Source organism: Danio aesculapii, chromosome 20 (assembly GCF_903798145.1).
Source record: "Danio aesculapii chromosome 20, fDanAes4.1, whole genome shotgun sequence".
NCBI lineage: Eukaryota > Metazoa > Chordata > Actinopteri > Cypriniformes > Danionidae > Danio > Danio aesculapii.
This window is the reverse complement of record NC_079454.1, coordinates 30442442-30457406: the sequence shown is the minus strand read 5'-3', so window position 1 is coordinate 30457406 and position 14965 is coordinate 30442442. Positions and strand designations below refer to the sequence as shown.

Genomic DNA, 14965 nt, shown 5'->3' with positions numbered 1-14965 from the left:
CCTCTACTGGCTTTTCACCACACTGTGTGTCCTGGTGCCACATAAACATTATATAAAAGTAACAAGACTCATAAAAGTCAATGAACCAGACAAAATTCCACTACTGCTCTAAAGTTTAGCTCTGGCACTTATTTTTTTCACTACACTTTCAGTAGAGGACAGGGATCATCATAGGCACTCTTATTGGTCCATTGCTATAGCCACTGTGTGTTGTGACCCATTTTCCCCATGACCACAATTAAATTTTTGCGTGACTTGTGCCATATTAGACCATCTGTTGGTTAGGAACAGACAGTATAGAATTAGTTGCCCTTTGTGCATCCATGAGCCTTATTGAGCACCCCTGTTACCAGATTGTGGTTTGCCCCTCTTTAGACCACAGTTGGTAAATCCTCAACACTGCTAACCAGGAGCAACGAACGCAGAAGCCTTGCTGTTTTGAGATACTCTGACCCACTCACCTTGACATAACATTATGGCCCATGTTAAAGATGCTATGATCTTTATTACCACATCTACATCCATCATAATTATATGACCATTGACAGGTGATTATAGGGGCTTGTTTGGGCTTTATCTGACTTAATCTGGCCCAGTGGCAAAAATACACAACCCACATTCCTAAAAATTATTAATAATAATAAAAGGTCAGTAATCATTTATTACAGCTGCTCTCTAAACTAAAGTGGCAATGCAGGTGTACATTGTGCTGTTTCATAAATTATGTAATATAGCCTAATGTTAATTCATGTCTGTTCCAGAGAATCCATAATTTGTTGTTAGTTCGTTTGCACGCATCCAAAAAGCTATCCATTAGAATTATAAAGCTTTTTGCACTGAAAAGTACTAAAACGTACTAAAGTACGAAAAGTACGAAAAGTATTAATTTTATTTTATTGCATAAACCATCAGGAACAAACATACAACACAATATAAAAGATGAAACATAAAAAAACGAATATAACAATGGTAAAAAATAAACAAATATAAATTAAATATTTTTTATTAAATACACAAAGCATAGTGTACAGCATTTCTATATTTAATGATTTTTAGAATTAACAGGGGAATCAAAAACGTGTTATAATAATTGATACAAATCTCAGATTTTTTGCTTTTCAACAATTTCACAGTATAAATAAAGATGTCAAACTTGATACAAAAAACTAAATGTGGGAGATGACATAGCAATTTTCCAAATTTTCCAAAAATTTTGCCAATAAATTAAAGAGATTAACCATATATTCAAGGCTTTTGTTGGATTTGTTTTCATAATACAAAAAAACTAAATCTTTTAATGTAAAATAATTACTAAGTTTTGTCATTTAAAAAATATATTTGGCTAAATCCTTCCAAAAATTGTTTACAACGTTGCATTCAAAAATGAATGACAAAGGCTCTCCTTATCTGTATTGCAGAAACCACAGATATCCTCCATTTCAATACTTTGATAATAAAGATTTTACTGGGTAAATTGTATGTAGTATTTTAAAATAAATTTCCTTAATTTATTATTAATAGTGTATTTGAAAGGAGGTAACCAGGCTCTTTTCCAATTAATATGAACTATAATAGAGTTCCATAAAAATTTGCCTTTTTATTTTGCTTCTGAAAAATATTACGAATGTGTTTGTTAGAAAATGTTTTATCAGTTAACTCAACACCTTCTAAATGTAATTTTGGGTTTACAACAGACAAAAAATTATAGCAAATATGATTTTTAAAGTTGAATTATTGTTATAAACCGACTTGTCCGTAACATTTCCGAGTAGGGCTATGATGACACGACACAATTAATGCACAGGCGTTACAGCCAAAATTAGCCTACAGTTATTGTGCAAGTAATGAGAACAATATGTTTACTTACTGTACTTATACTTTAAATATATTGGCAATAAAAAACAGCAGCATGTTTTAATGACAACGTGCCTGTCGTAAACCGATGGCAATTTGTCGAGCTGAGATGATTCGGCTGCTTAGCAACAGAGCAAATGAAGCGTAGAGGAGGAGGAGGAGGACGGTCACCGCATCTCTTCTGAACCCGATATCCTCTCTCTCAGTCCAGATTACATGGTAGGTTTTCTCTTCACGTTAGGTTAGCTGTTTATTCTGTATATAACACGCTGTGTTTACTTACCTTTCCTGAAATTCGAGTATGCTTCATAATGCGCTTTGTAACGGCCTATCTATTTATCAAGCCTGTTTACTTGTGACGTAGTTATCATAGATGTGCGTTTTTTCTAAACTCAGTAATATAATCCCGCCATTATAGTCCATTTTAGCATTTATAAGTTCTGTTTAACTGGTAGATTAATATGCGATGTAAACAATAGGCCTATGCATATGTGTTGTTTACTTTACATATGGCGTTTTACAGTAACGTTAGCCTACAGAGATACATTTATTTATACGACATGTTGTGTTTATTGTCGGTGTAGTGAACGTCGGAAATGGGTTCGACTTCGAAAATGACACACACGGTTCTTCTGAGTGTCATCTTCAGCCTGATGGCCGTGGTTTCTGGCCGCAGTCCACGCACTGTGGATCAGGTGTCGGAAGCGGACATCCAGCGCCTACTTCACGGTGTGATGGAGCAGCTGGGCATCGCGCGGCCCCGGGTCGAATATCCCGCGCACCAGGCCACCAACATAGTTGGTCCTCTCAGCATCCAAGGTATACGTTTCTCTCTGTTTATACCTTATTTGTAGATAAATTATGTTTTAAGTTATTATAAATAGGATGTAAGAACTTGTAACTAAGTTTAAATGTTTGTTCTTATATAATACTCTTCATTATGCGGCTGATTTGATGTCATTTTACACTTTGTCCAATAGGTGGTGCTCATGAGGGGCTCCAGCATCTTGGGCCGTATGGGAACATCCCTAACATTGTAGCAGAGTTAACAGGGGACAGTGTTCCCAAAGATTTCAGCGAGGACCACGGTTATCCTGACCCTCCCAATCCTTGCCCCCTTGGAAAGACTGGTATGCAGGTTCAAACGCACAAATATACATTGGACCATTCATTCTGTCTGTAACGCAAAACTTGAATCAAATTTTCGGAGGAAAAAAAGTTCCAAATTTAATTAAAACAAAGATGTTCAAAATATTCAACAGCTCTTATGTGATCGGCTTGTGCATCTCTTTTAGTTTCTAAAATATGTTCATGTTTTTCTAGCTGCAGATGGGTGTTTAGAAAACTCTCCGGACACTGCAGAGTTCAGCCGAGAGTTCCAGAAACATCAGCACCTCTTTGACCCAGAGCACGACTATCCTGCTCTGGCCAAGTGGGTAGGTTCACACTTGACACCTTGAAACAGGCCAGAGAAAACTGCAAATTTGTCATTTTAATAAAATCGTTTGTTTTGTGAATTATGAAGTAAAGTTAGAAAATTTTCTCAAAGTTTCTCTATTTTTTTACTTTTCATGTACTATTTGAAAGGATAAAGCTGTATTTAAAAGCTGTCAAGTACTTTTCCACATCCAATCTATTCTGCATTTGTAAGATTGATGTCTCAATTTGTAAAAAAAAAATCTAAATAATAAATACAAAACATTACGATTTTAGAAGTTCAACCCAAAATTTTAAATTTGCCATCTTTTATTTACTCTTGTATTGTTCTTGTGTTGTGGAACATAAACAGAGATATTTTATTTAAATCTAAGATTTGTGTTACTTTAATGATGTCTATCCACAAAGTTTTGAAGCTTCAGAACTTCCATAAAGAAATGGAACAATAAATCCAAATGAATCAAGCAGTTTAATCCAAGTCATCAACAGACTTTTTTATATGATGAGCATTTTAAGTTTGGTTTTATAGAACCTATTTAATGCTGTAACGTTGCTCACTGATCAATGTTTATGTCAATAAAACCAGAAATAAATCTGTTTATCTTAGTTGAATTATTATTCATATGTATGTTTGGGGGTGAGTTGAATTGTTTTGTTGGGTTGTAAAATACTTATTCTTATTTTTGGTGTTGTAAGGAGGACAAATTGAATAATATTTGAATGCAATTTTGTGGGTTTCCTCCGTGTGCTTCGGTTTCCCCCACAAGTCCAAAGACATGTGCTGTAGGTAAATTGGGTTAGCTGAATTGTCCGTAGTGTGTGTGAAAGGAAGTGTATGGGTGTTTCCCAGTGATGGGTTGCAGCTGGAAGGGCATCTGCTGCATAAAACATATGCTGGATAAGTTACTGGTTCATTCCGCTGTGGCAACCCCAGATTAATAAAGGGACTAAGCCGAAAATGAATGAATGAATGAATGCACTTTAAACTTTTAATTCTGCTTGATTTATTTTGGTCTTTAGCTCTATTTAGGCTTACTGCACTACTAGTATATCCTATAGCACTGACTTTATAAATATATATTTATATTTTTACTTATATAAATTTATAAGTTGGCACCCCTACCCAGTCAGACCGCTACAAAACCAGTTGCATCTCTTCAGATGGGTCAGTTCCAAGGGACTTATTTATTTTTATCTCTTTATGAACATCGCAGTTTTAGGATGAATAGACTTTCAGTGGAGGGGCAGAAATTTTAGAAATGTGATTTAAACATCTTGATTGCTATTGCAAAAAGAAGTTAAAACAAGAAAAGAAGTGAGGATGAGTACATGATGATAATTTTCAATAAATGTTTCACCTATACAATAGTGAACCTGATCTCATCATAAAACAACTATTTATGAAGGGGTGATTTTATAAGAATTTGTTTAATTTGATTTGCACAATTAAAAAAAGCACACAAGATCATCCACTCTATTGACCATAAATGAATCATGTGAATATTATGCACAAATATTATACAAACTCATCCAAATTTGCCAAAACGGTCTCCCACAAGAGTCTGTAGTAATGGTTAATATTGAACAGATATGTAAATACAGCTCTGTGTACAGACAGCACTAATATCCATTGTTCTGCTTTTAGAATAAAGGACTGTTATATGAAAAACTGAAGGGTGGGCCAAAGAGAAGAAAAAGGGTATGCTATAAATATAAATGTAACTAAAATATTTTGGATTGCTGCTTTCTCAGTACACATCTTGTGTTCTCAGTAAAAACGTCACTCTGTCACTGACTGCGTTTCAGAGTGTTCTAAATCCATATCTGATGGGACAGAGGCTGGATAACGTGGTGGCCAAGAAATCAGTGCCACATTTCCCAGAGGAGGATGAGGCTGAAACCGCTACAAGCAATATCAAGACCTGAACATCATGTTGATCATAAAATCTGTATAATCAACATAACTTATCAGTTTCACAGTAAAGTAAGCACCAAATGATGTGTGATATTCAACTGAATCATATTATTAATACAGCAACAAATGGTGATTGTATAACATTAATGACTATTCTCTTGGCGCAACTTTTGTTGTAACACTATAATCAAATAAAATGATGTATATCTTCATGTGCAGATAATTTGAAACATGTGTTTGTGCTTCATGATTTATCTAAGTTTATGAATATACAGTCTTCACGAAAGAGCTCTAGAAACACAGGACCATCCCCAAAATGCTGTGAATGATGGTAGACTGAGAGGAGGCGTGGACTACCCCATTCTCTTAAACGTCAGCGCTCAGAACAGACCTCCATACCTTATTTTGACTCTGACTCTGAATTCTGGATCATTTGGTTCAGCCTATTTTTATCTGTAGTTTGTTGTGGTGCAAAGACCTTTGTGAACATAGCAGAAGTACATGTGAAGACGTTTGAACCATTATTAAACTGAGGTAAGTCTGCACATCTACTGGATATTTATTTAAAAAAACAAACATTATATCTTAATTAACAAGAATAATGATTCGTACATGGTTTCAGAAGACAGTAGAAACTGGTTAAAATATGTAGGAAATTAGAATAACTTTTTTTTTGGGGGGGGGGGGATGTTTGAAGTTTTTTATTGTAACTTTAATATACATTTGAAGTTGATCAAAAACATATAATCAAAGTCGTAATAAAATATTCAATAACACTTATTATCTAAGGACAATTTTGAAAGCCTATTATTCACTTTAAATGTTTACTCCTGAATATATATATATATATATATATATATATATATATATATATATATATATATATATATATATATATATATATATATATATATATATATATATATATATACATACATACATACATACATACACACACACACAGACAGATAATATCGTTTTTTAGCCTATCCACACTATATGATTTAGTGTACATTGAATTGGAATGAATGTTCTGTTTCTCTCTTCATGTGAAAGGATGACTAAAGACGCATTAGCTGTCACTATCGTGGTCTTGTGGCTGCTCTGCAATCCGGCGAGGATCAGGGGAACCGGGGGATTTCAAGGCGCCATTCCTCACCCAAATAAATACAGTCCAAACCAGTCGGAGCAGTCACCGCAGACACCGCAGGCCGGTTCCAGGGGAATGGGACCGCCTTCAGCCGGGGACGAGGTGCTGGACTCCAGCCAGGAGGCTTTACACGTAACAGAGCGCCGGTATCTTAAACTCGACTGGTGTAAAACGCAGCCGCTGAAGCTGATGATCTACGAGGACGGATGCCAACCGCGCGCCATCATCAACCGCTTCTGTTACGGACAGTGCAACTCTTTCTACATCCCTCGACACATTTACCAAGAGGACGGCGCGTTCCAGTCGTGCTCCGTGTGCAAGCCCAAAAGTTTCACGACCGTCACTTACACGCTCTTCTGTCCCGGTCAAACTCCCAACACCAAGAAAAAGCGCGTGCGGCGCGTCAAACAGTGTCGCTGCACTTCTGTCGACTTGGATTAAACTCACTGACTGATTGTTGGCTACATGCGTGGGTTTGTCTTGACTAACATGTTTGACATATCATTGATATGTGTTTGTTCAGTCAAAACAACAATCTTAATATTGTGAAGATATACATCTGATGCAAATTTATGTATTATAAGTAGCCTATAGTTGTAATTAGACATATTCTTATATTATTCTCCACTGTGTGGAGGAAGATTTGCACATTGATGCAAATATCTTACTACTCTGTGGCTTGATTTGTAATTTAAGATACATAAATGCATACATTAGGCTATGGGTGTAAATAAGCAAGACCTAAATATAAGTCATTTTGTTTGCTGGTTTTTATATATGTGTTGTCAAATATATGTGGTGCCATATTTACAACCTTTTAATCTCCTGATGAAGAAAATACTGGTGACACATGAAATGCATGCTAACATTTTTATAACAATGAGCATTTTGTACAGTACTGCATTTACAAGGAACAAAATTACTGTGATTAAATGATAAATCCACATATGTTGTTAATAAAAAAGGCATCAAAATAAAACAGTTATAGTTTTAAAATTATATGATTGTAAATGTACATTATGTTATGTAATGACCTAATAAGCCATAAAAAAGTTACTCAACTTTTGTTACTCAATATACAAAATAAAGTTACAGCTTTTTTTTTTAAGTTGAATGCCAAGATTGCTGTCTTTAATTTGCACTATTTGAATCCTTAATTATATAAATTGGTGCAGATTACAAAGCAGATTAAGTGAATTTGTTATACACTTTTAAAATAAAGGTTATTTTTTGGCTTCAATGGTTCCATGAAGAACCCTGAACAACCAGACTTTCAACTGACCAAAATGTTCTTCATTCATTCATTCATTCATTCATTCATTCATTCATTCATTCATTCATTTTCTTTTTGGCTTAGTCCCTTCGTTCATCAGGGGTCGCCACAGCGGAATGAACCGCCAAATTATCCAGCACATGTTTTACGCAGCAGATGCCTTTCCAGCCATAACCCAACACTGGGAAACACACACACACTTGCATTCACACTCATACACTTTGGCCAATTTTATTTAATTCACCTACAGCACATATCTTTGGATTGTAGGGGAAACCGGAGCACCTGGAGGAAACCCACGCAAACACGGGGAGAACATGCAAACTCCACCCAGAAATGCCAACTGACCCAGCCGGAGCTCGAACCAGTGACCTTCTTGCTGTAAGGCGATCGTGCTACCCACTGCGCCACCGTGATGCCAGGTGAAAAAATATTTAGATAAAAAGTTTTTTACACCACCAACAAAAGGTTCTTTAAACATTGACAGTTTCTTCTTTTTAAAGTTTTTTTAAGAGTGTGTGAATATTTATTTAAAACATTCACTTCATATCAACCATTAGGAGTATTTAGAATATACATGTGCAAGTGAGCAAAAAGATTATAGTATTATACACACGACACAATCCACACTGACAGACAGGCTGTCATCTTTCAGGCTGGAGAAAAGTGTGCCACTAGCAGGTGGACTTCATTCTGACCCTGCCAAAAATCCCCTGGGTCTTAAATACAGGCCTCAAACAGTTAGCTGGTGGTCAGACTTGCTTCTTTCATGCGCAGTCTCTCTTTCTGTCATTAAACACATAAATAAATTGACATCATTATTAAATAAAATCAGCTGCTTGCATTATGTGGAATATAGTTTGGAGTCTGGGCTGACAGAAAAAGCTTATTCATAAAAGTACAATGGTGACTAGTGTTTAAGTGCTTATCACTCTGCCACCCACACGTCTCTTACTCTTACCAGTCCATTCGCATTTACTCTTCTGGTCTCAATCTTCTTCTCTGCTGTCATGTTGCGAACTGACTGTTGGGCTTCTTTGATTCTGAAGTTAAAAAGAGTGTTGTTTAATTGACCATAATGTTACAATTCCAGCAAGTTTTAATATCAAAATTCATAAAAATAACTGTCAGCAATTCCCATTAAAAGAACACACTACTTTTTTTTTTTTTTTAAGAAATATGGAATGTTTTACAAGTCCCCTACACTGTAAATCACATCAGTCAACTTTATTAAATGAAATGAGTGTAGTTAACTCAATTTACTGAAAATAATTTCTACTCATTTCAAAAGAGTTTTGAACTCAGTGTTGAAGGTAATGAGTTAAATAAATACTTCATTACTTCAACTTAAATGGAGTGTATATATATATATCAAATATAATAAAGCCCACAGACAGTACATTGCACGTAAATTCGATTAGAACTACAAACGCAGCTAAAAAGTGTAAATAAACTACAAACATGATAGACGCGCGAGACCAACCGTCAAGTAGAGAGTCGTCGGTAAAGATGTTTGAATGTGTTTGACTGTAAATCAATATCTAGCCAACTGGAACATGTTTAAACCGCGTTTTCTGTGTTATAGCCTATTTCATCTGCAGCAACAACACTGAACTTATAAAGACGTGTTTGGACATTAACGTCTGAACGCAAAATTATCCAAAGACCTGAGGAGATTTCTCTGCATGAAAGACTCGTGAATGGCAGATTATCCTGCTGCTGTTTCTCCAATAAGGTAGGAAATTTAATATGACAGAAATGTGGATGATGTGTGGATGATTGACAGGGCTCATAACTAAGCAACAAAACGATCTGTTAACGAGGAAGTAGTGTGTCCCAAAACTCGCATACTCTTCTGTCACACACTCAAAAGTATATTTTTCCTTTACAAAAACGTACATACATTCAGGGTGTAGTATAAGTATGTGAATTGGGACGCAGCATGTGTCTTGTTTAGAGAAGTTACAAAGCAGGAAAACAGATACCCAAGATGTCTCTCACACCTCTGTTTGGATATGACTTTGTTCTCTCTCTTCCACCTGATCTTAAAGTCATTGCAGAATTCAAACCAAAGTGTAAAAACATTGCCAGGCGCAACCTCTTGCTCTCCAGAGCGTGGCTTCAGCCCAAAAAACTCCACCAGGTAAGAGAAGCTGAGAAAGAAAAGATATAATGTACAGTACACTATTAAAATAAACTGCCATCTATTGTTTTACAAAGAAGCTGTTTTCATATATAATTCACTTCACAAAAGGTTCTTTGTAATGTAAAAAAAGTTTATTAGTTAGAATTTTTTACAATGTCATTATTACAAAAACGAAAAGGAAAAAACTAAGGAAAACAAGTTAATGACATTTAAATTTTTGAGACACCAAGAGTGATGTGCTTATACCTTTTACTAGCTGATACCACCTGGTGCTCCATGGTGATTAGCTCTTTCTGTGCTGTAAAGTAAAAATATGTGGATTCACAATTAGGCAGTGAACACATTTGCATTTAGACTGCATCATAATCTGTACCATGTTTTAATTAATCTATTTTCATAAGGGAAATGTACATTTTTATTATATTTATTCTTAATATGCCAGCTTATCAGGAAGTGACCATTTTGTTCTCTCGAACACATTGGATGGAAACAGTGCTTTATTCACAAATGTTTTATGCAAAACTTTCAATTTTGCGCATAATGTTAATTCACAACTTTAAAAGAAAATATGCTGCCGAGTGCTCCCACTAAACTAATGTAGGCAGTGATGAAATAAATGTGAAAGACCTTGACTAAATCCTAACCATGAAGATGCATAAATAAGAGTATGTTAATAGTGTCTAGTGGAAAGAGTAATGAGTCCCAACTGAGCCTTATTGACTGAAAATAATTGGTAATACTATACTGTATAGCAAGAAAAAACATCAGTGTGCTCACATCTAGAACATTTTTGAAGGCAGGTGCTGGAGCAAGCCAAACACAACATAAAGAGTAAAAAGAAAAGTCAAATTTAATAGGACAACGTTTCAACCTACATGGTCTTCATCAGGTCACACAGGAAATACAAGAGAATACTATGCTGTAAAAAATGCTGGGTTCCACACAATTCTTTCATGTTGTCTCAACTCAAATTGATTAAGTAACTTAATTGTTTTAACAAATTTAAGTTGATTGAACATAAAACATTTAAGCTGCCCCCTTAAAAACCCCCAGAAACTCAAGAATTGTAGTTAAAACAAGCAGCAAAAATATTTTTGGAGTGTAGGTAAAAACAGGACTTTTGATATACCGGTCACACTACCAAAACAAATTTTGTGCCAAATTCCCAGCGTTTTGCTTTTGACAAAATGTCAAAACTGCAGTTTCTCCTATACTGACATGTCTACTTCATTGCCAAAGTCTCCCTGATTCCAATCTCTGTATCAGTCTTCAGGTATCAGTCACAGACGCTTATCAGGTCCCCAAAAGGGCACACAGCAGATATTCTTCATGACTGCAGGATGTGTGCCTTCTTATCAGAGCAGTCGAGACAATCAAATGGTTGTAGGAGAAAGAATGCGAAGAAAAGAGAAGCTTTGGTTTATACTTGCCGTTATATTCTACATAAACTACAAACAGAATAAAACATGTTTGTCTAGTTCACCATAGCTGCTGTCGTCTATAGTAAACGGCAATCTGTTTACATCTCCACATATCATCTGCACAACAAAACAATCCTGCGTACCATCTAAACAAACTTTTGTTCTGCTCTCCATCAATCATCTCGAGAGACGGATTGTCTCAGAGACCAACTAAACTTCATATCTGAGCAGGGTAGACGTGAGGGATTGGCCAATGTGACAGAGCCCATAAATACAAGACTTAAAAACTCTGAATAAAGATCCTCTTCTGAAAGGTAATGCGGGCTAATCTCTGGCATTATAACATAACTCACCGCTGGCAATGAAAAAGTCCATTTTCTCCTGGAAGGGATGAATGTGCTCTTGAGACGAGTTGGTACACACGGTTATGACGTCCTTTTCGCACACTGTACGAGACAAAACAATAACATTGGGTCAGAGTAAAGTCCCTGACCGGGTCCAACTTACAGAGGCCAGTCATTGTAAAATAATCTTTAACGCAATATGTTATCCAAAATTAAACAGTCTGACATTTTAATGTTAGACCACCATGAACGCTTACTTTTTATTCCAATATCTTAAATAATGAATGCCACACTGAAGCTTGCAGAATTTTCAATGCCTATGCTTTCTTACTAATTGGATTTATAATAAATAAGTGTACATGTACACTCACCAGCCACTTTATTAGGTACACCTGTGCAACTGCTCGTTAACGCAAATCTCTAATCAGCCAATCACATGGCAGCAACTCAATGCATTTAGGCTTGTAGAGATGGTTAAGACGATCTGCTGGAGTTCAAACAGTGATTTTGAACATGGCATGGTTGTTTGTGCCAGACGGGCTTGTCTGAGTATTTCAGAAACTGCTGATCTACTGGGATTTTCACGCACAACCATCTCTAGGGTTTACAGAGAAGTGGCCGATGAGTGTATATTGCATTAATGGAAATGACTTGCTATTGTTTTAGAAAATATGAGCAGGGATAGTGGAACGCAAATGCCAAGAAAATTAAGTATAATTATATACTATTATAGGCTAAACCAATATATTGTGTACAGAAGAAGATAAAGACAGGTGATTCGGGCATTATAAGTGACACTAATTACAATTTATAAATGCATTTTAAAAATATCAGTATGTTTTTGTGTTATAAAGAAATCAATATTTTTCCTCAGCAACTGGATCTATCAATCACAAAACAGACAATTATAATCATGGATATTCAGCAGCAGGGCAGGCGCGTCCATAAAGGCAACCTAGGCGACCGTGAGGGTGACAAAATCAGCCCCCCCCTCCCTCCTCCCAACAGGATGGCATAATATGGAGGGCAGTAACTTTCGGTTACTTCGCTTTTCACTTTTCCCTTTTGCTTCCCCAAACCCCCACCCCCCGACGTAGCTTAGATGTGTGTGACAGACAACACCCCCCTCACGCCCCCAACATGTATGCCTCTACCGTCACCCCCCCTCACTTTGCATGATTTCCCGAAGACTGTGCTGAAATCAGTCAGCTACATCTGGCAACACTGGTTAAGGGTGGTGGGACAGTCCTTTGCCTAGAGCGGCAGTTCAGCTTGCTCCGGCCCTCAGCAGCACAACTCTTGCAACACTTTAACATTCTTGCAAACACAAAATGTTTCATGAACTCCAAATTACCATATTACAAAAATCTCTTGAGTCTGGGCCTGGGGTATCATGATGCTGAAAAGAGAGCTTTGGAATCATAATCACAAATTAAAATCAATATATTAAAATCGGTACTTTATATCTCGGGGCGGCATGGTGGTGCAGTGGGTAGCACTGTCGCCTTACAGCAAAAAGGTCGCTGGTTCGAGCCTCGGCTGGGTCAGTTGGCATTTCTGTGTGGAGTTTGCATGTTCTTCCGGTGTTCGCTTAGGTTTCCTTCGGGTGCTCCAGTTTCCCCAACAAGTCTAAAGACATGCGCTACAAGGGAATTGGGTAGGCTAAATTGTCCGTAGTGTATGTGTGTGAGTGAGAGTATATGGGTGTTTCCCAGTGATGGGTTGTAGCTGGAAGGGCATCCGCTATGTACAAAATATGCTGGATAAATTGGCGGTTCATTCTGCTGTGGCAACCCCTGATTAATAAAGGGACTAAGCTGAAAAGAAAATGAATAAATGAATTATATAGCTTACATCTCAATATTTATTTATGTTTTGTATTTGATTTTTGATTGTATTTTTCATCAAGTAAATGCAGTGTTGGTGTTAAAATCTTTTTTTAAAAACACATATTTACATTTTACATTTACATTTAGTCATTTAGCAGAAGCTTTTATCCAAAGCGACTTACAAATGAGGACAAGGAAGCAATTTACACAACTATAAGAGCAGCAGTGAACAAGTGCTATAGACAAGTTTCAGGTGTGTAAAGTTTCAAAATACATTGCACAACTTTGCTTATTTAAATAAAATATATGTGGCAATTTAAGATATCACTTGGCTCTTGCTAGATTGTGAATCATAAATTGTTTTTTTTTTCTATTTTTTACCAGCAAAGCAACCATAATGTAATTGTGGTTGAATGAGTCCTGTGTACTGATGACTTGCACACTGATGATAGAGCCTTCTGCTGATAAAGCAAATGCTGTTAGTGCCTTAATTATGACATCTGTAAAAACAAGTACAGTAAAGTGATTTTGATTATGAGTGGTTAATGGGGGAATTTCCTAAGACTAATAACAAACCTTTTAGAAATGTAGTGTGTGTGTGTATATATATATATATATATATATATATATATATATATATATATATATATATATATATATATATATATATATATATATATATATATATACATGCATACATACATACACCCCAGTGGTATGAATAATTTTGACTATATTAGGCATAAGATTTTGACGGTATGATAATCTTGGATAAAAATATCACGGCATTGTGACTACTGCTCTAAAATATATTATTTTTTACATGTCCGAATAAAACCAATTTTTTCCCATTTGAACACAATTTATTTTATTTTGAGAAACATTTAATATATTTTGGAGCAGTAAACATGTCAGGCTAAATAATTCAAATGAATCATTGACTTCTGCTGTCTTCATTGGTTTCAAAAACACAGATTTCTTTACAACATCATCATTGGAGATCTTTTCTGCTGGAGATACTGTTGTCCTTAAAAACAAAAAAAAGTAAAATAATAAATCGTCCATATACTGTAGGAACGGTATTGCAGAAAAATTTTACATTTTAAAACCTTGACTTTTCCAAACTGTGAAAACGGTTATCGTCCCATGCCTAGACACTAAATATACAATATCAATGGCTGGTCAACATTTTTGAGTTTATTATGTGTGTATTTTATACCTTGATCAGGTATAAAATGAATAGAACCAAAAGTGCCACCAAAATGAACAAAAATGTCCAGCAAATTCAAGATATGTGCGCTAAATTAACACCTAAATCTAATAACTCTGTCGCAAAATCTGAGGATGAATGAAAGGGTCAGTTATGCGGCATTACATATAGACTTGTGCATCAGATGCTTTGAAAAGCTGAGCATTGAAACTAATCACACACACGCAGTAAAGCTTATGTATGCACCAACCAATCGACTAAAGCTCCACCTGTGACAGAGTCAGAGGTTATCAAATGTCTTTTTTCTGGGTAGGATCTGTTTTGATGCACCTCTGATCACATCCTCAGATAGTCCCTGTACCACCCGTGGACCTACGCTGCACTGT

The 14965-nt window shown here is 36.0% G+C and overlaps 3 protein-coding genes across 4 annotated transcripts in view; 2 read left to right on the top strand and 1 right to left on the bottom strand.

Annotated features, from left to right (window-relative positions):
* Nucleotides 1-1964: 1964 nt before the first annotated feature.
* On the top strand, nt 1965-5429 carry LOC130247782 (neuroendocrine protein 7B2). The gene is made up of 6 exons (XM_056481241.1): nt 1965-2073; nt 2439-2673; nt 2835-2984; nt 3178-3290; nt 4937-4990; nt 5098-5429. The coding sequence occupies exons 2-6, from the start codon at nt 2451-2453 to the stop codon at nt 5215-5217; spliced, it is 660 nt and encodes a 219-aa protein (XP_056337216.1). The 5' UTR covers nt 1965-2073; nt 2439-2450; the 3' UTR covers nt 5218-5429.
* Nucleotides 5430-5500: 71 nt separating this feature from the next.
* On the top strand, nt 5501-6811 carry grem1a (gremlin 1a, DAN family BMP antagonist). Its single transcript, XM_056481242.1, has 2 exons — nt 5501-5740; nt 6263-6811. Exon 2 carries the CDS (start codon nt 6264-6266, stop codon nt 6795-6797), a length of 534 nt encoding a protein of 177 aa, XP_056337217.1. The 5' UTR covers nt 5501-5740; nt 6263; the 3' UTR covers nt 6798-6811.
* Nucleotides 6812-7268: 457 nt separating this feature from the next.
* fmn1 (formin 1) overlaps nt 7269-14965 on the bottom strand; it is a 43647-nt gene continuing 35950 nt past the window's right edge. Inside the window, exons 14-18 of one of the 2 annotated variants that reach the window (XM_056481240.1) lie at nt 11550-11642; nt 10022-10073; nt 9633-9782; nt 8591-8672; nt 7269-8415 (exon numbers count right to left, since the gene is read on the bottom strand). In XM_056481240.1, the coding sequence (XP_056337215.1) occupies nt 8371-8415; nt 8591-8672; nt 9633-9782; nt 10022-10073; nt 11550-11642 (422 nt within the window). In that variant the 3' untranslated portion in view covers nt 7269-8370. The remainder of the gene's footprint in view (nt 8416-8590; nt 8673-9632; nt 9783-10021; nt 10074-11549; nt 11643-14965) is intronic. The other variant, XM_056481239.1, reaches the window with a different exon arrangement.